Here is a 20276-nt window from a genome sequence, read left to right as displayed (position 1 = left end):
ACATTCTTATGGATAAAAACGGAAATAAGAAGGCAGAGCGGGCTGTGAGGCTGCCCACCGTAACGAAAGGAGACATTGTAATTAAGAAAAGAACAAACCATGCAAAATTCGAAGAGTATGAGGTTTGGTGACCCTTTCAGACTATACTTTGCTTCCTGTGATTACTTGAAATTAAAACTTTTTTTTCCCAGTAAGCTTAAAACCACGTTTTATCCCCAGAGATGCCTCAATTTAAATGGAAATGTGCATTGTTTACGGTAAGGAAAACACGCTGTGCTCCGGGAAGGGAACTAACTGCACGGAACGGCTCGCTTCCTAGAAGCTGTATGTCTTGAGGAAGTACGTTTTAGGGTTTACACCTTCAAACGGTGCGTGTGGGCGTTGTAACTCCTGTAACACCAGCAGGGGAGAGGGGGGCACTAGGCCCCTTCCCCCCCCCCGAGCCCTGCCTCGAAGCCCCCACCCCCGGCCGTGACGCCGCTGGCCGCGCCCCCCGCGCTCCCCTCCCCTTCTCCTTCTCCCCCCCGCCCCTCCCCGCCCCTCCCCGGCGCTGAAATCTCGCGGGGTTATGCTAAGGAGGCCGGCGGCGCCGCCCCGCCCCTCCCCTCCGGCTCCCTCCCGCTCCGCGCCCTCCGGCTGGGTGGGTGCGCGAGCGAGCGAGGGCGAGCGCGGGCCGCGGTGCGCTGTGGGATCGTGGCGGTATAAAGCCTATCCGCCGCGCCGCGACCGCCAAGGGGGCCCGGCGGGAGCGGGGCATGAAGATGGCGGACGCCAAGCAGAAGCGGAACGAGCAGCTCAAGCGCTGGATCGGCTCCGAGACCGACCTGGAGCCGCCCGTGGTGAAGCGCAAGAAGACCAAGGTGAAGTTCGACGACGGCGCCGTCTTCCTGGCCGCCTGCTCCAGCGGCGACACGGAGGAGGTGCTGCGGCTGCTGGAGCGCGGCGCCGACATCAACTACGCCAATGTGGACGGGCTCACCGCGCTCCACCAGGTCCGTGCGGGCGATGGGGGGGGCGCACAGGGGCCGGGCCCTCCCGAGGCTGGGCCCCAGCGGTGGCAAACAGGGGACGGGGCAGGTGCCCCCCGGGGGGCCGCAGCGCCGGGGCGGCCTCCCCCGAGGGGATCTCGCCCCCCCTCCCCCCATGGGGCCGGGGTCCTGAGGGCGGCTTCCTGCTGCGCCCGGCTGGCGGGGGGAGGCAGCGCTTTGCGGAGCGGTACCGGGAGGGTTTCTCCCCGTAGCCATGGCTCCTGCCGCAGTGTGGGAGCGAGCTGGAAGCGGAGCGGGGCTCCGGGGCTGCTCGGCCCGTTCGCTGGGAGCAGCCCAAAGGAATCCGGATGGCTTTGTTCTGCCGTGGGGCTGCGGCGGGGGGGGGGGGTGGGTGCGGGGGGGGGGGGGCGCTGCCCGGAGGGAACTCGCGCTCGGGGCAGGGGGGGGGAATGGAAGGGAAACTGGCTGTGAAGTTTCCTCAAAATGGATGCTTTGTGCATGTTGAAGTTCATAGCAGTCTGATTGGAATCTCAAAACGTTAGCCAAATAAGGAAAGGCTGTGGCAATCCGGAGATAATGCGGGTTTGCCTGAATAGTTTTTCTTTCTCTAGAAGGCCAAGAGCTTCGATGTGATATTACGTTTGCTGGATGTCCAAAAAGCAAAAAAAAAAACACAGTCTTTGACAGGCTAGTTTCTTGTTCCTGAGTTTAGAAGTTTTTCATTTTTTCAAGGAAAAAGAAAACGGTTGAGATGTAGGTTGATCGAGCAGAAATCTTCCCCAAACGGTTAGGTGAGGACACTGTTATGTCGTGCTTTTGTCAAAAATGAGGTGGTGAATTCAATGCGTGTCATCCACCCCGTACAGATTTTTCGAGGATGTGAATTTCTACAAGCGTTAGCTGCCCCACGGTAATGAAGTAAGAAAGGATAGAGCCAAATTCTGAACATAAGATGTAAATTTCTGTTACTTTCTGCCCTGTTTCCTGTATGTAAGTCATCTCTCATTTGGCTGTGGAAAGGGTTGGTTTACTTTCAGTTGTGAACTGAACTGGAAGAATGACTGGGTGTTGTGGTTAACTCTGTCACAATGTTACTGCAGCAGGCTTACCTGACTCCAGGCTACCCTGTCACTTCATAGTGTGTTTTTTTTTTTGTATTTATTCTTTTCTAATCAAGTTATGATTGCTTTGTGCATGGGGGGAGCTCTGTATTAGAAGTCATTCCTTAACTGGTTAGATCGTTGGGTCAGCGAGTTACTGTGGGCTGGTGATTGGTAGGGAAGGATGACGTTTGGTTTAACTCTCTTAGGATGAGATGAATGGTGCTGTTTCTCTCCATGGCGTCTAGAGAGCATTTTCAAATGTTTGACACCGTGGGTACTAAAGTTTGCAGCAAAATTACTCAGGAGTTATTCTGCCCTTCTTTCTACCTGTAGTCAGTTTGTAGTTTGGAAGGGCGAAGTCTAAGAGAACGGAGGTAAAGATTTACATCACTGTTAAAACTCTTGCTCACTCTCCTGCTCTTAGTGATACCAAAGAGCCTTTTCTAGTCTTATGATATTAAAAGCAAATAAGAAGATCAGTTGTGAAACGATAATCCTCTTGAGGCAGTCCAGGCATCTTTATGCTTTTTAAAAAAAGGTGTGGAGGGGGGCAGACATAACAACAAATCCTTGCCCGCAACCATTTTGTTACGGTTTCACTTTATTATCATCAATGTTTTCTCTAGTATGCCATATAAAAGGTGCAAATCGTATGTTACACAGTCTATAGCGTTGATTCATTTAATCAGATTTGGCTGCAGAATGGATCAAAGCTGTATCTGTTCCCAAAGGAAACTCTTCAGCAACTAGTCAGTCAGAACTGTCAGGAAGAGTGACAAATGTCAATAATGTTAAAGTCTGTTGTGTTTAAGACTGCCATGGCTGCTGTTGCATTGTTGGTTGTTTTTTTTTTTTGTTGTCAGATTCCGTGTAGGTTTTACTGCTTCACAGGAATAAACTTGTCCACAAAGACAAAGTGACTCTACCTTGTTTGGGTAGGTTTTTGTCTTGCGTCTAACTTTTCTTCCGCAATTATTAAGAACAAACATGTGTCTGACAGTATATGAAATGTTTAATTCTTTTCCTATTTGGCCTTTTGTTTTTTCCCCAGTTATATATAACAGTTATAGGAAAAGGCCTAAGCTGTGTGGTTTTTGTTTGTTTTTTCTCCCCCAATGTCCCGGGTGGTTGGAAATGCTGAGGGGGAAGTACTATTAATCCTGGAATTCTGGTGAGCTTCAGATCTTGTCTTTAATGGAGCATCAAGCTTTGTTACTAAAGTAATTAGCTGAACTTCCCATTTCAGTGGGGTAAGATGTCATTACCTTCAGAAAGCTTTGTGTAGAACTATTTTCCTTACTGTGTATGGGGGGGGATTACAATTGGCTTGGTTTTGCTCAGAGGAGGAAAAGGGAGAGCATATGCAGGCATTTCATTCATCTCTCATCAATGCCAGTGAGTGATTTCATTTTATTTCACTGCAGACTTGAGTGCATTATAGCTGAGGGCATGTCAATTAAATTGCTTTGAGTTAAAAGTCTTGAAGAACTATGGAAAAAAAAAAACTGTTAGATGGTGATTTTTATTCCTGCATCTAATGTTGGATTTGGACATTGTTTTCTTCCTTTAAGAATTTGTTTCAGCATACATCCAGCTTAGGCCTTCAGCAAAAAAGACAAAACTGGATATGCAATTTATCTATCTATGGGAGGATGTATATAGCGTAGCATATTGCAGCAGGATATTTTTATGCATCCTGTTGCAGTATCTTAAGTTATATACATACTATGTGTGTGAGACCAGAAAACCTTTATAAATTTATAAGGTCTAACTTGAAATCAGAAGTCTGTTCGATTAACTTGGAGGTTAAGTTGATAATGCTGTTAAATAGTGCATTCCCAGGCAGCTGTCACCCAGGCTGAGATGTAGCATATAGATAGCGCAGCTTGTCTTATCTGCAGTAACAATTGGACTGGAGAAAAACAGGGCCCAGAGGTGAGCTGTGGCCTCCCAGATTAATGGCTGCTGCAGAGAGGGGGGAAAAGTGACATATTCTGAAATAAGAATATACTGTGCTTTTTTCAGTAAAGCCTTCTGGGGCATACTTATCAAAAGGGGGATTCAATTCGGTCCTGTTTAAAGCAGAGCACCTACCCTTCCTCAGGGTTTGCATTCTCTCCTGCTCTCTTTCCTTGCCCTCCACGCAAGGGGATGTGTTTGGCTCACCGCGACTGGGACTTGCTGCTGAGTGACTGCAAGTGGCTGGCCTAAAAGCTGCGCGGAGCTTCCTACAGGAAAGAGGAGCCCACCCTTTCTGGGCAGCAGCGTGGGAAGGCTGCGTGTGCTCGGGAGGGGCTGGGATGTGCCCGGGTTCCTGGAAGGCCGCGCTTCCTGCACGTGCCGCTCCCTGGGGAGCGTGGGCCTGCTCTGCGGAGTGAGTACCTGCGTGCTCCTGATAGGGGAGGCGGCTGGGATTGGGCCGTGACAACTCGGGCCTCTTTCTTCTCGGCTGTCCTCTTCCTTTGAGGCTTCTCAGATCTAGGAGGTGGTGACTTGCTGTTTGCACTCCTTCCGTCTGCGTGAGGGAGATGGGTGCTGCAGCCTTGTGCCGCCACGGAGTGTGGAAGATGTCTCAGTGGCCTAATCGAGACTTTGCCTGGGGAGCACGAGCAGCGTGGTCTTGGCTGTTGGTGCATAGGGGTCACTGTGTTCTCCGGGTGTTGTCACTGAACAGCAAGAGAACTTCCTAATGCCTAATGAAGAGTGTGTGCTCCCTTTGGTTCAGGACAAGTAGAGTTTAATTAAGCAAAGTCTCCCGAAGGCTGTTCCTTCTTTCTGTTGCAAACTTCAGTGTTTTTCTGTAACTCTTCAAGTACTAAGTGTACATACGAAGTTGACTGTTTAACCTGCTTTATAACTTTACAACAGTTTAGAGGCCTGGTATTATGCGGGGTTGAATAGAAACTCGTATTGATGTCACTGCTGTAGTTTTCTGCATTGGTCCATCAGTACTAGTTAAGATGCTGAGAAACTATTCACGTGTGATCCGAACTATACACTGTTACCACTGACCTAGTATGTCCTGTGAGTCCTGTGCCTGGGTTTTATTTTGTGAGTAAGAAGTACCTTCCTTGTAGGAAGCTTCCTCATAGTTTATATGAAAAATTCTGTCAGGACTCCTGGTGGAATGGTCACAGTACCTGATGTGGTGAAGGGGATCATTACAGTAGCCATCAGTGTCATCTTTGTTATGACATCCTTTCAAACAGGAAGTGAAAAAGGGACATAAATTTGACCAGCACTGGATCCCTCTGCCTTAGGTCTAGATGGAGGGCATTAAGGCTGCACAGTCGGAATCCTTTTTGACAAATGATAACACAGGTCATGTATTTGAGCTGGGGCCACAGCATGCAGAGCACGTCAAGTCATAAGAGCAAAGAACAGGTTGCTGCAGTCTTAAATCTCCAGGGTGTTTGCATCATAGCAGCAGCACCCATCATCCAAGGATAAGGAAGGTATAGAAATAGCTCAAAGCTATCTTAGTAACCTCCCAGCTATGACTTCTGCACTGCTTCTTTTGGGGAGTGGAAATACTGCTGTGTATGGTAAACCTGTTCATTTTTTTTCAAGATTATCAAGTAGGAGAACTTCCTTTTGCACAGAAAGGCTTTGTGCGTAGCGATGAACCTGATGTCTAAACCTCCCTAAAGGGGGAACTCTCCCTAAAGGGGGAACAGCTTCCCACCCACGCAGCCCCCAAAAGCTCTTGTAGATGATACACAAGTGAGAATTTTGGAGTCATTTGTTGAGCTTGTATTATGTTATCCTGACTTGTTTAATTCTTGAGCTGTACAACAAAGCATAGCAAAAATGAGTCCTGAAATAAGTGTAATTTTGACTTCACTCGGTGATTAGACTACAGAGGCATATTTGTTTAAAATCCCCTTTGTAATTGGAGTCGGTTCTTGTGTGGGCCATAGATCTGTCTCTCCATAGTTACAGTAGCTAGGTTCAGATTCTACAATATGTACTTGTTAGCTTTCTAATGATCATGTCATCTAAGAATTTTTTTACCCCTTGAAATGGAGGCAAGAGGAGAGAAAAGATGTGATTCTTCATAATACACTTTCAGTATAATAGTGGAAATTTTAAATGCTGCTTTTGGAGTAATTGTTACTTCTGTAACACCAAGCAGAAAATCAGTGGTGATCTTCTTGCCTTTTTAGGTTTGTTATCTCCAAGTGTCTCTTGGTCTCTTTAAGCTCTGTCAAGTCTAAACCCAGGGTTTTCATTTCTGGTTTTGTAACAGTTTTCATCACTATGGTTGTTATGCATAAATAGAAAATTCAAATGAACTCTAGCGCATAGTAATGAAGCGTTTAAAGCAAATTTCCTTGTTTGACATTTATTGAGTCATGTACGAGGAGTTCTGTGTTCAGTGTAAGGATACATTCAGATGATAAGGCTTTAGTGTTTGCTGACACTGATGCTCAGGAACAACTTCTGCTGCTCTCTAGCTGTGAATTTCACTGTGGCATTCATAGTGCTTTTACACTAAAGCTTTATCCATGGTTTTGTATGCATTCTGGCATATGCTTGGTATCTTAGAACATTCCTTTCATGATAAATCATCAAAAGCAGCTTTTAAGAGTAGATAATAAGTGCAATTATAAGTGTGAATAAAACTGATGTGAGCATGCTTGGTTTGAGGCCTTTTTGATCTTGGCGTCATAGTAGCAAGCTTCTCAATTACCATTTTATTTTACCATTTGTTACTGCTTACCAAATTACTAATTTTCAATGTATTAGATAGATCTGCGGATAGGACACAGAACTGGCCAGTATAGATCATTAGCAGCTCCTCAGTTGTAAGTCTTAAGTCACATCTCTGTATTCCAGGCTTAAGGGTACATGCTAAACTTAAGTTGGAACAGATGGCTTGACAGGCTCTTGGCCAGGCCTGTACTTGTTTATGCCTTTATGCATGCTTGCGCTCTCTCTCATCTTACTTGGGCTAGTAAGATACCCACTGCAATCCTCTCAAAAATTGAGCCCCCTGAACTTCTTGTTTCTTGTTGTATAAGCTTGACTCTTGAGGCTGGGCTCACAGGATATGGTATTGAGGAACGCGCACGTGCTTGTTCAAATGCTTAAATTTTATCCAAGAATTCAAATAGGCTAGATGCACAAATGTGGTAGCTCTGGACGACTATAGCACGAGTACGTACTTCTGGGACTTGTTGCAACCAAGAAATTGTGAACTCTACCTCGTTACTGCCATACTACCAGTGCTTACTATATGCCATGTAGGAAACGCAGCATATGAGAATGTTTACCCAACAAATACTGTATCGGTTCTTAACAATATATCTGTCTTCATTGATCTGGATGACCACAGGAGTGTAAACTGGTATGCAGTTGCAAGGCTGTGGAGCTGCTGGTGAGCTGGGCAGCTCCTGATACTGCTGGGTGGGTGGAGACATTCCAAGCTGCTTTACTTTCCTATATGCATTCCTGAAATGACAGTCGATGGAAAGCATGGCATAAGAGTGGCGGCATTCCTCAGCTGTTTTCTTTCTAGCAGCTTCAGGAGGATAAGCATAGAATAAGAAGACAAAAGATGATCAGGGTACTTCGTAGGGGGAAGTACTTCGGGATTTTTTTTCATGCTTTGTTTTCACAAGACCTGGTACCTGGCTTCTGTTGTTTTCTTCCAGAGCACTGATTCAACCCCTGTGCTTATCCTGCAAACGTTGTTTTCACGAATTAGGAGTCAAAGATTCAATTAACAGCGTGAAGTTTTTGAACAAGATAGTTTCCTTTTTATGCATGAACAGTGTTAGCACTTATCCCATTAACATCCACTGATCTAGTGGAAGGTGACCCTGCCAATGGCACAGGGTTGGAACTGGGTGATCTTCAAGGTCCCTTCCAACCCAAGCCATTCTGTGATATGATTCTGTGGGTATATTTCTTAGGGTAATGGCTTCCAAAGGTCTGCTACTATAAATGAAGAGTGAAGTTGGCTTTAGGAAGATGGTGAAACACCCCCTGGGGGGGAAAAAGGAAAAGAAAAAACCTTGACCAGCCAAAACAGTCTTATTTTGGACCCAAGTGTGGAAATAGTAATAGGTTTGTCCTCAAGGTTGCAAGTAAGTGATTCTGGTACTACTGTAACTTCACGTGAATGCTAACTTTATATTTTGTCTAAAACCAGCATGATACCAAAATATCTGTAAGCAATGGTTTTTAGAAACAGTTCCGGCTTTAAAACTTTCTGTCAGGGGCTAAGTTTCGTGGATTATTTTTTCTTAAAATCAGTCTAAAATATATTTCTATTTATTTTTCCTAGGTTATGGTTGTAATGCATGGTCTTGAGTGCAAATTGTGGCAGTTTGCTTTGATGTGATCAGTTAGCCAGCCAGGAGTGGTTACAGCTCAAGTTTTACTTCTGGGATGATTGTTTGCTTTTGCTGTTGTTTTGTTGTCCTGATAGTGATTCTGGAAGAGTAACCCAAGCATCTTCTGTACACACTTGAGTACTTGATGTTTCTTGTACATCAGGGAACTGCATACAAGTCTTAGCTTTGTGTTGTGGCTCTGAAATGTTTGTGTGACTTATTTACCTGTTAGTTTTTTGGATTCCTACACAAAATGGCTAAGATAAACTAGCAACACAAACTGCTCATTAACAGGTTTTGCTTCAAACTTATAGGAAGGACTTGCCTAACATTTTTTTCTTAAAACTTCATACTTGAATTGAGAACCTTTCTAAGGCAAAACAGTGTCTTCATCTGGCAACAAAGGTGAGCACTGCTGACAGTGTGTATGTATGCTGCTGTACATGTGGTCAGCGCTACTTTCTGAAATACTTAAAGTGGATGAAGCCTACGCTGACAAGCTGCATTCCTCTGTCAAATCTGGGATCCTTGTGGGCCCCTTTGGAAACCAAAATACCAACTAGGACTTCTGGCTCTGAAACTTTTGGCTTAATGTCCTGAAACTTGCTACAGCGTTCTTGGTTTAAAACCTATACTTCCATTGTTGAAGTAGGAAAAATTGTTATTTTTAGTTACAAAGGATATTGTGCCAAGTTTTAACAAAAGCTTTATGTTTATAAATATATGCAATTATGCTTGAATGAGTAGGGTTAATTACATGAGTAACCTTAATGAAATCAGGGATGGTTTTTAAAAGTACCTGCCCATTCTCTCATCCAAATCCCAGAACTGAAACAACCCAAAGCTATTGGTAGCATCTTCTCGATTGGTCTGCATTTTGTCTGCCTTCCCTGTAATGATTCTATAAACTATAAGTAACCCTAATTATTGCTGTTACAGCTGTAGCTTTTCTTAAACTAGCTTAAAAAAGCAAACAACTCTTAAACTTGCTTTGCTAATTTCAGTACGTGTCTTCTTTGGAGATGTTTTCAAATCAATCTGGCCTGGTATTTCAGGTGTCTAACTTGCTGAGAACTTGAGCAAAAGTGAGTTGCCAAATTGCCTTAGGTTTTACTCAGTGAAGAGTGAGATCGGGATGGCAGTATTGTGCCTGTCATCTAAATTGGGACTTCCGTTGTTAGGTAGTAATAATACTTCCATCACACCATATAAAACAATATTTTTAGAAAGCTTACTAAATTTCTTTTTCACAAGGACTGTGCTCTTTGTCTGGCACTCTGTGGAAAATAGCTCAACGCTTTCTTTTTGTAAGAAGAAGAACCTGTGTGTAACATCAGTTTCTTCGGCTTCTTCCTGCTTCTAGAATAAGAAGAAATTTTTTCATGTTAGTGTAAATAATTCCAGGTGTAAATATAACAAATGTAAAACTAGGAGGAAAAATCTAAAATTGTTCATAGGTCATAATAGGTTGTGGAAAGAAAGATCTCCAAGGAGCTGTGGTTGGGATACAGGAAGAAGCTGTCCTGAGAAGTTTGTGCTTTGGCAATGCATACAGGTGCTGGATACAGCTGTAGGTACTGATGTGAAGTATGGAAACACAAGCAACCTCTCACTGTTTCTGTATAGGAATTCCTCATAAAAAGAGGTAGTACTTGCTTTTCTGGTTCTGGCTGCTGAAAATCGGATGAGAGATATGGGGGAATTTTACCCTTTCCCTAATTTGCTATTGAGCGTTGTTCTTGAATTAGATTATCCTAGTGCTAACCTCAGTATGTAGCAGTCTTTCACTTAAAATTACTAATTCCTTGCTAATGGGCTGGCTTTACACTAATGAATAGCAAAGATAATCTCATTTCATAAGGCTGAGTTTGGAGTCAACGTGCTGTTCTGGTGTCTATGCGGTATTAAAGACCTCAGTCTTATGATGAGGTTGCATTAAATAAATATGGACCAGAAGTTTTTCCTGTGTCCCCCTGTAGGCGGAATTAAGTTTCACATGGTGCTAATTGTAGCTAGTTTGCAACCATTAACCAGGAAAAATATTTACTGTCAGATACCCTGTTTACAGGGTGGTGAGGTAGATGTTAGGCTATTTCTGCTTCTTTAAGTATTAGCATGTTAAATGTAGCTCTTTCCTTCTTCATGAAGGAGAACATGCAAGATAGGTTATTTATGTCACTGGGAGGGAAACCCCATTTCAATCCAGCTGTCCCTTTGCCTTTTTTTTTGTCACGATTAATCTGTGGCAGCTTGAGATGCTGCCTTTTATACTTGCAAAAACAAAACCACCTTAGATACACTGAGTGGACTTTAGTAGTTCTTCAACAGCTTTTCCTTCTCAGTCCCTGGAAGAGCCATATTATACTGTATTGATAGCTCTGAGTATACTACAGATATGATGGAGACAAAGTTTGGAGAAGTATAGATAGAAAATTCGCACAGTAGGCTTGACATGCCAGGTGATTCTGTGGTACTGTCTTAACATGCCTGAGAAGGACTGCTTGGTTTATCTTCTTGCTAGTTACGGGTTAGCTAGTATTCAGGTTTAGTTTGTTGGTTTTGGTCTTGTTTAAAGCTAGAGGCTCCCCTGAAGTATTTGAATGTCATATTACCTTCAATAAGAACTTCATGCTCAAACATGTCATTTCCCTTCTCCCTGCAAGAAAAACTACCACCCTGAACAAGCGTTACTAAAGACTAGTAAAAATATCTAATATGATTTTGAGTGTAAGGCAGTGCTTTGGTAAAATGACTACTGGAGTTCTGGTTTCTTAATCATCACTTTCAGTTCACAATTCATGGAGGCAATGCGAAGTAAGTGTGAAACATAATTAGCAGCTACCACACTCAGGACCTGGTTATATTTGGTAAGATAGCTGTAGTCCTACAACTAGTTAAGTAATTGGCTTATTTTGTGTCTACCAGTTGAAGTTTAGTACATAGGAAATCAGGGTCGTGTTGAAGAGGATACAGTGTTTGTCAGTCCCTTAAGCAAAGTGCCATTAGATAAAACTAATTTTCAGAACATCCCAAGCTTTGCCTAAGTTTACAGGTTTCTCTACTGAAATTCACTAATCCTACTGGAACAATTTGGCAACTGAATGTTTTTTTCTTGATGCTAGTATAACTGTCCCTTCTGTCACCAAGGCAGGAATGGTGCAGTAAGCTGGGAAGATGTTCATTTCCTTGGTCAGTGCAACAGAAGAAAGCAATCGCATCTCAAAATGAGGAGGGTATGCTCTGCGCTGGGTGAAGTTTTGTAGTTTCTTCATGGTGAATGGATTGACTAGGTGACATGTGAGGGCTTAAAATCAGTTTCAGTGTGTTTGGAGCAGACATCTATTTTTGCTGTAAGAAACCTACTTGTGAGAATTGCTGTTACTGTAGCTTTTTGGAGCTTGACTGTTAGCGGATCCTCTGGCATAAGGAACATGGAAATGGGCAAGTTTTTCTGGATGTGTGTGGAGCAGTTCCTGGGGGAAGGTCAGGTGCTGGGTGTCAACCTCAGTTTGACTTATGAAAACTTTACCAAAGCCTGAAGAGCCTACTCAAACAAAATACTTGATTAATCAAGGTGGTTTTTAAAAGTTTGATGCTATTAACTGTTCAGTATTCTCTTTTAGAGTATGTGATCTGTCATGTCAGGTATAAATGCTGGCTGAAAGCACAAACGGGGAAACTCTGATGTGAAAAAGCTTACATGATAGTCTAATTAAAATGTTCTTCAATTTAAGCTTTTTGCAAAATACAGCATATACCTAAAGTGTTGCTGAAGGTAAAGGTGTGCAAACCTTGGGGGATTCCAGTAAAAGTCCTACCAACAGGACTTAAAGCTTCTTACTAGAAAGTTACTTTTGACTTCAGAGTCATAGATTCATCAGTGACATAGTTTATCATCAACTACACAGATATGACTCAAGTGTTTGCTTGAAAGAGCTGATGTGTAATTTCCCTTCTGTTGGAGTTCCTCCAGGGACTTTGTCTCTCTGCAGCTGTTTGCTTACCTGCATGTACAGTAACGAGCTTTTACTCATGGTTGCCTTTGTCGTAATTTGTCCCCTCTTGGATCTTGAGAATTTCCAACTCTTCTCTAATTATCTGTAGAAAATAATATTAGATAAGAAAACTCTCCCATATTTAACTTTATTTTCCCTGTTTTGCCTTGTCATGTTCCACTGTTGTTGATAATGTATAAGATAACATGCATGCACTTTACATTCTGTTAATACATGAAAGGTGTTTGTTTATACGGAGTTTAAAAACATAATAACAAGTTTAACTGATTTGGACTGTTGTGTGGCAGCTTCAACTGTAAATATTGCTTAGGTAGTAAAACTCTTTTAACCTTAAGCAGAACCTTCATTCCTTCTTAATAAAGGTGGCCTAAAACTTGGCTTCAAATGTATGGCATTTAAGCTCACGATAGGCTATAAAACTGCGTTTCACTTAATGAGTAGTAAACCGCTAATTTTTTTGAGTTACTTTTGTAACTTATAGTTACTTGTGATTCATGAGACCCATACTACATCCCATAGTTGCATAAGCTGCTCTTGGAAGAAGTCCTTCAAACTAGACAAAGGTGGGCACAGAGAAAGACAGGGTAGAGAATATTAATTACCCTGTCATAAGATAAAACAACAACAGAGATGGGATTTTTTTGAATCCAGATAAACTGCTCCTTTTTTTCTTGCCCTGTCTCCTTGTGTTGTAGAAACTGGATCTTGACACTTGAAAAGTTACGAGGCAACAAAACAGCCAGCGATGCTTACGAAGTATTGTCTGTGCTTTTGAGTTATAAAACCAAACTCAAGTCTGCATCTGCGTAGCATTGAGCAAGGAGCTGGTGCTTATTGAAACATGGCATGTGCCCTACTTTGTTTTCTTGCCCCAAGGAAGGTCTGTTGCTGGTTTGTTTACTTCCTTTGGTGATATCAGCAACTGATGTATATATATCCTGCATCTCAGTTACATATATCTCAGCTCGTCTTGGCTTCAAGAGGATACCCAAGATCTTGACTTAGGCTCTACTTGCTTTCATTGTAAGTTTCTCTGGCATGTTTTTGACTTTGCTTAATGCACAGAGTGGCAAAACGTGAGGAAAGGGATGTGAACCACTTACAAAGCCACATGCATGAACCAAGGAACTTGATGAACTCTTGCTTTTGTCAGTGGCTGTGTATAGATCATGGAAGCCTCTGATGCTTTCAGTGAGTCTTGATTCACCAAGAATATTGGTGACTGGTAGACTGGTTGCCTCCTTAATCTCAAATACTTCTGGGTGCAGGCCAATTTTAGTAAGGCTCTGGCTTTAACGATCACATGTAAATCTCTTTTAAATTATTACAAGATGCAGATAATCTGCCCGCTTTGGTACAGCGCGGTGTTCTGGCTTTTCCATGGCTTTCTTGATTTCTGAATACAAGCCTTGAAGTTCCAGATACTTGTGACTGAGTTTTATCAGCTGGCAGAACATGACTCCATGAGAAAACAGTGCTTGGAAAAAAGCTTAGCCACTCTGGTGAACATTGCCAAAAGTGGTCAGTCTCTTGGAAGAAAACGATTTCCCCTCTTTCCTAAAAACATTTCAGTCCTACAAAAATAATACTGTGGCCAACTTAGAAGATGCTGAATGAAGGGAACTTCTTGCTTGTAAGATCATGCTGACACTTGAAAGGTGAGCAGCAGGCTGTTGGTGGCCTGTTGAAATAACCGAGGAAGGGTGATTTGTCCGACCCTTCTGCTTTAGAGGGGGGATGGGAACAACACTTAATTTGTAAAATTACACCTTTGGGTTGGCACAATGTCAAACTGAGAACTCTAATTAGGCAGCAAGTTATTGGCCAAACAGACTGGTCAATCATGCCAGGAAAATCCTTTCTTCAGCCAGGAAGACATACATTTCTACAGCTGATCCAGTAGTTCTGGCTACTTTCCTATCTCGTCTTTGAATGTGCATTCTCAGGCATGTTTATCCTGAGGCTTTTGACTAGTCATCAGCTGCTGCTGTTCCTTTGGCTCTCAAAGCTTGTGTCCACAGAAGCAAGAATCAAAGGGGAGTGCTGCATCTTGCTGAATGAAACAGCAAAATGTCAAATTGGACAGATTATGGTAAATGCTATAGAAGTTAAAATACGAAGTGAAGCTCAATGGAAACCTCTTGCAGAATATGCTGTAGCTATTAGCAGCTATGGAGAACAAAAGTTGCATTTCTGCAACAGACCTAGATGTCCTTTACAAGCAAGTATTAAGAGGTGACAGGTAAAAACAAACTTGTAATGCTTTGGTTACTTACCTAGTTTTAAAGTTGTTCGGAGTACGAATCTCTAATTCATCTCTTCTGGCTAGAGAACTTTTAATTTCTAGGCCAAAGAATGGTAGTATATTGTCAGAACAGACTGTGGTGGTTATGGTGCGTATGGCTTTTCGCCCCTCCCACTTCTAGTGCAAGCTGCATGCATGGCTAATAATTCTTAACATTCAGAGTGGCTTTTCTTCACAGCTGTTGGGAGGAGACACTTCCCCATCATGTAGTTTATCGACTGCTGTGGCATCTCAAGTACAGGATTGTATAGGCAGGTGTATGCTAGAGCCTCTTGATGTACAGCTTTGAGGTAATGGCCTGCAATATCTCCATGTTGTTACTAGATCTTAATACTGTTTTTAGTAATATTTTTGGCTGCCTTGATTACCCAACAGTACAGGTGCTTAGCTGGTTGGTAACACTTCTCAGCTGTAAAAAAAAAAAGTTAAAATTCTGCCTCTATGTCTCTGAATCTTGAATCTTTAATGTAATAAGTGTTGAGAACATTCTTTTTAAGCTTGGGTCTTCAAGGGACTGTGTTAACAGTAGCTTTTTCCACTTAGAAGAGCGTTCAAATTAACAAGCTTTAACTTTATCCTAAATTTACATTGGGTTCCACCATGACTTTGATATACGTGCCACTTACAATGAAAGAATTGTGATTTTTTTTTTGCATTGCCTTAATTCTTTTATATATTATGCCAGTAGTTATAACACTCTGTACTTCCACTAAATGCAATAAGCCAGGAATCTTTTTTTGAGCTCTTCCAAACTCAGAAGAGTTTGGGAAGGAGAGAGAGAAATGTTCTGCACTTGCTAATCAGCAAACATATGTTGAGTTGTACATCTTGTTGAATTTGAAGATAGAGAAGTCTTTGAATGTTGTGAAATCAAGATGTTTATTCACCAGTACTGTTATATGGGATTAGTTTTTTTAACTTCATCCAGCACTACTTCTAAAACTGCCAGAAGCAGATGTGACGTTGTCCAGTTGTAGCAGAGTCTCTAGTAAAATTTAGTACTACTGCTTCAGCTGATGAAGATCTAGTACACTTGCTTTGATGAAGTTTGTTTTTGTGCATGTACCAGCACAAGCAGATCCATCAGCTTGTAACCAACTGTGATGTGTAATCAAGGATAGCCAGATTGCTTTGACCTCCTTCAAGTTGGTCTCCTAAAATGGAAATTATAGGTTTTCCAGTTGGAAATCAGAGCCAAGCAGCTGTGAATTCCAGGAGACAAATACTGCGGCAAATTCATAACATTACTCATGTTCAACAACAGCAGTTGATTCCATCATTTGCTACTGCTTCCTTCTGTGTCTTAAAGATCTCTTCCATGAAGCCAGATAGTAGTTGTATGAGGACACTGCTTAATATCTAAAGTTTTGGTTTTTAAGTCACTTTTTCGTAATTCTTTCTTTCCCTGACTATTTTTTCCCCCCTTTCTCCCTCAAGATATCAATCCCTCATTATCCACCCTCACCCTTCACCTTTGTGGCTGCTGTTTTGGGGAACTTTTATTTCTTAGCATTTAATCATCTTTTTCAAGCTGACTGGCATGAAACTGGAATAGTTTGACAGCTTAGTGTGTGTGCATGTTTTCGTATGCATGCAGTGGCGACTGGTTACCTGCAGTCTGAGACTCTGGTATGGAACTGCTGAACAAAAAGGACTATTACCAAAGTATGTCAGAAACAGCATATTTATGAATGCTGCTTCCATAAGTCTATGCTCCGCTGTGGCTCAGTATAAATGTTCTTGCCTAGATAGAAGGCTTACTCCTTTTTTTTTTTTTGGCTCAGCTTTGAAAATTAAAGAGAGAACCTGGATGAAATTGTGCTACTACTATTGCTAGTGGTCTGTGCTGTTCCCAGGGAGCTATTGAGTTAAGCTTACAAAACCATCCAAGGGATGGGAACAGTTTGTTCTATGGGAAAGCTTGCTGGATGTTTCAGGTTTTGGTGGAGGCTTGCTGCTAGTACTACTTCAGGTTTTGTTTTTTGACAAATCTGACTTCTAAGCAAAAGTAGAGCTGGGAAGATATGCAGGCAAACTACCAAATGGGTCTGCTTACATGTTCCCAAAGGTCCTACGTAAATTGGAATAAAAATGATGCAACCTGTAACTGCAGTCTGTCAAACCTTGTAGCCATATTCTGACCTTGCCTTTAAAGACAAAAGGCTCTTGAAGTTGTGCCTTGGGACTGAAAAAAAAATAAACAGAACTAATATAATGGCATGTGCAGGATGGCTGGGATCCTTTCCCGATAGGCAGGTCAGACTAGTAACTAATTTTTGTAGAAAGTACTGTTTCGGAGGATCACTGAGAAGCTGAAAGATGAAGCAGAGCTGTGGTTTGCTCAAAACTTCTTTTGGAGGGGGAGTGGAGTGTCTTCTACTGGGCCTCATGAACAAAGAGCTGCCATTGTGTGGGCTTCTCGATTCAGCTCGAGGAGTAGGTACTGTGAACGTGATGCTGCCTTCTCTTATGAGGTGGGCTGTTTTTAAAGTATGTAAAGCATCTTTAGGACGCCCCTCTGCTTTTGAGTGCCTAGTGGAGGGTTGTACCCCTCAGTGCTTTTACCATTCAAGTATCTGGAGGGTATTTGCTTACTCTCTGAGTACTCTTAGGTGCAGTAAAAATGGGAGGGGGGCTGTCTGTTTACCTCAGAAAGGTTACCTTTAATCTTCTTTATGTATTTTTAGACTTTAAGGAGGCCTAAGGAGTTCCAGCTTCCTCAGGTCCCTGGCTGTGGGAGACAAATATATGGAGGCTAGGTATTTGCTGCAGTTGGGTACTGGTCCTTCTGTTTCCTGCTGTATTCTGGATGGCCTGTCATTTTCTCAAGGTTACAAGAAGCAGTAAGATGGTCTTCTCTTAACTATGTACTTGCAGTAGACGGTTTTAGACTGCTGGTTGGTATTTTACTGATCTTCGTAGCTTGTGGTGCAATATGCCCTGTTCCAGCAAGACCAAGCAAGGGGGCTCTCTCTAGTCTGAGTGCGAGTATGCAGGTGTTACCCTGTTGAGAAGGGCATGTCTCCACTCAGCCTGTTCACAAGCTTAAGAGTCTATTTCTTTGGCAGCTAGGTAAGTATTATCTTCGCACTGCGCAGAATTTGCACTCATATTAAGTGGTCGTAGTTCCTGAAAAGCACAGTGTAGGAAGTGCAGAATGGAGGAACTAGAAGAAAGGAGGAACAGTGACAGAGTATGGAATGAAAGGTGTGATGTGAGAAGAGATCTCATTACACCGAAACATTCCTTGTTCTGCAAAGCAATGAAGTAAAATCTAGACCTTCACTTCTCAGTTCTGTATAAGTATTTAATCCATAAATTGGTTATCTTGCAGCATCGTTCTAGATATTGCAGAAGTCTATGCTTTAGATTGTCTTTTTGATTACTTGAGACTGAGGCTTATTTTTTTCAAAAGAAAGATTGCGGCTTTTGACTTTTGTCTAGAAAATGACACAACTGTGTAAGCAGGTTAAAAAATTGGTAAATAGGTTAAAAAAAATTGGAGGCTCTGGCGTGATGAGAAATCAGTTTAAACAGAAGTATCTTTTTAATTAAAAACATAGTTCAGCCTGTCTGTGCTAAATAGTCATTCTTAGAAGTGGATGCAGAAATTCAGATGCCCTAGATAGTTTGTCCACAGTATTGTTTATGGAGTTCAAGACCTTTGGTGTGCTAATAACACTCATCCTTTTTTTCTGTTCCATTTTGGAGACTCTTGTTTTTGCTACACTCAAACAGACTTCTGGATTTTGAAGCAGGAAGCCTTTTCCAGAAAACTTGAATAGCCCCATGGATATATATGGTATATTTCATCTAGAGATCCTGGTCCATGGCTAGAATTCCTTGGTGTTACAGTGATACTGACACCAGGAAGCTATGTTAACTATTAAATAAAATAGTTCTTAGCCCGTGATCTGCCTGACATACAGAGTGAGCAGAAATTCCTAATGACAGTGACTTTACTTCTGCTGGACTCTGTACAGACCTCTGAAGACATGGCTCCTGCCCTACAGTGCTTTATAATAGAAGACGTCTGATGTTTGGAGAGGATTAATATAATCAAGTAAAAAATGCAAGCTAGTATAATTTTGTCAGATTCAAGTTGAAGGAAAATAAGTTTTTGACTTATACTATTAAATGTGGGTTGTACTTAATTTGTATCTGTACCTGCAAATTGTGGGGAACTGTAATAAATATAAGCTGTCTGCTGTTCAAGTGCTGCTTTTTGTTTTTGTTTCTTTTTTCTTGAATTAAAATTGAGTAGTTGGGTAGGTATAATTATTCCTTAAGGCAAACTTGCTATAAGTTTTAAATGATTTCACAGAAAATACTAGCATAAATTCTCACAACTGTATGAAATTATCAGACACTGTAAACTTTTTTTGTAATGGTGTTTGCTTATGCTTAATGCAATAGCTATTAAAGAAAAAATACACCATCTTGCTGTTCAGAAGTTTTATTTGTACTACAAAGCAGCAGATCTTGCAGTCTGTAGTTTTTATGTAGCTTTCATTTATGTAAAGCTAAGGTCCTAAAGTAAGAAGTTAGAGCTGCTCAGTTGAACACCTTTTAGCCACTGTGATGGTATGAGATGCCTGGTGACGAAATAATGTTGGGTCCCAAACATCCATCCACAAGGTGGTAAAACTGTTATTATTTGATGGCAAAGAAGGAACTGTTTAAATTTATGTTTTAAGTGTTGTACAGAAATCTTTTTTAAAGTACATAGCCATACCAGTTACTTCAGGCTCATTTTAATTGCTAATTTTGGCAAATTTTATCTTGCTTTTAACCATAATTTTGAAGATGTGACGTTCTGAACATGCTTAGACTGAAAGCATCCAATAAAAACAAAGTAGCTTGCAGTAACGGAAAAAATGACTCAGTACGAGTTGGAAACAGAAATTAGCTAAAAGGCAAATACGCAGTAATCCTTACAACAGAAGCACTTCATAAACTGTTCTCAGACATGTAGGTTGTAGATCAGTCTATTCTCTCTGTCCAGTTCCACAACTATTTCAGTAAGGGTTCATGTATCACTTTTACTAAAACTTCCCAGTTCTGGTGAGAAGGTTTCACACTTTGATATTCTAGAAATAGTCAATTACTGCCTCATTTCAAGCAAATGCCGTCAGCTGAGATTAAGGCACAACTTAACCGAGGAAGCTCATGCTGCACGCTTCACAACATCACTTGAAGAATAAGGACAGGGTGAGTGTGCTCATCTTCCACTTGCTGTGTCATGAAGCACGTGCTTGGGAGTGATGAGGAGGTTGCTGATGAGATGAGAGCTATCGGCTGTTCAGTTTCTCAGGTTCTGTGCCTATGTGCTAGGGTTTTGAGATGGAGATCAAATAAATCTCAAATGAGAAAATTCAGAGCAAGACAAATCATGTATTGTAGTTCTGCCTTTAACCTTCCTTTAGACCTCATCTTCAAGATGAGGTTCAAGACCTTAAGTACAGGTTAATTTTAAATATTAAGCATTAATAGAGAAGATTGCCGTAATTAAGGATTCATTA

General features: G+C 41.9%; 1 protein-coding gene across 6 annotated transcripts in view; it reads left to right on the top strand.

The window, feature by feature from the left end:
• Nucleotides 1-568: 568 nt before the first annotated feature.
• Nucleotides 569-20276, top strand: part of PPP1R12A (protein phosphatase 1 regulatory subunit 12A) — a 129640-nt gene continuing 109932 nt past the window's right edge. For 5 of the 6 annotated variants that reach the window (XM_083838001.1, XM_083837999.1, XM_083838000.1 and 2 more), the window contains exon 1: nt 574-992. In XM_083838001.1, coding sequence (XP_083694127.1) covers nt 756-992 — 237 coding nt within the window. In that variant the 5' untranslated portion in view covers nt 574-755. Of the gene's footprint in view, nt 993-20276 lie in introns of all 6 variants that reach the window. The other variant, XM_083837997.1, reaches the window with a different exon arrangement.

Source organism: Anser anser (assembly GCF_964211835.1).
Source record: "Anser anser genome assembly, chromosome: 1".
NCBI lineage: Eukaryota > Metazoa > Chordata > Aves > Anseriformes > Anatidae > Anser > Anser anser.
The sequence above is the reverse complement of the archived record's forward strand: the minus strand, read 5'-3'. Positions and strand labels throughout refer to the sequence as shown.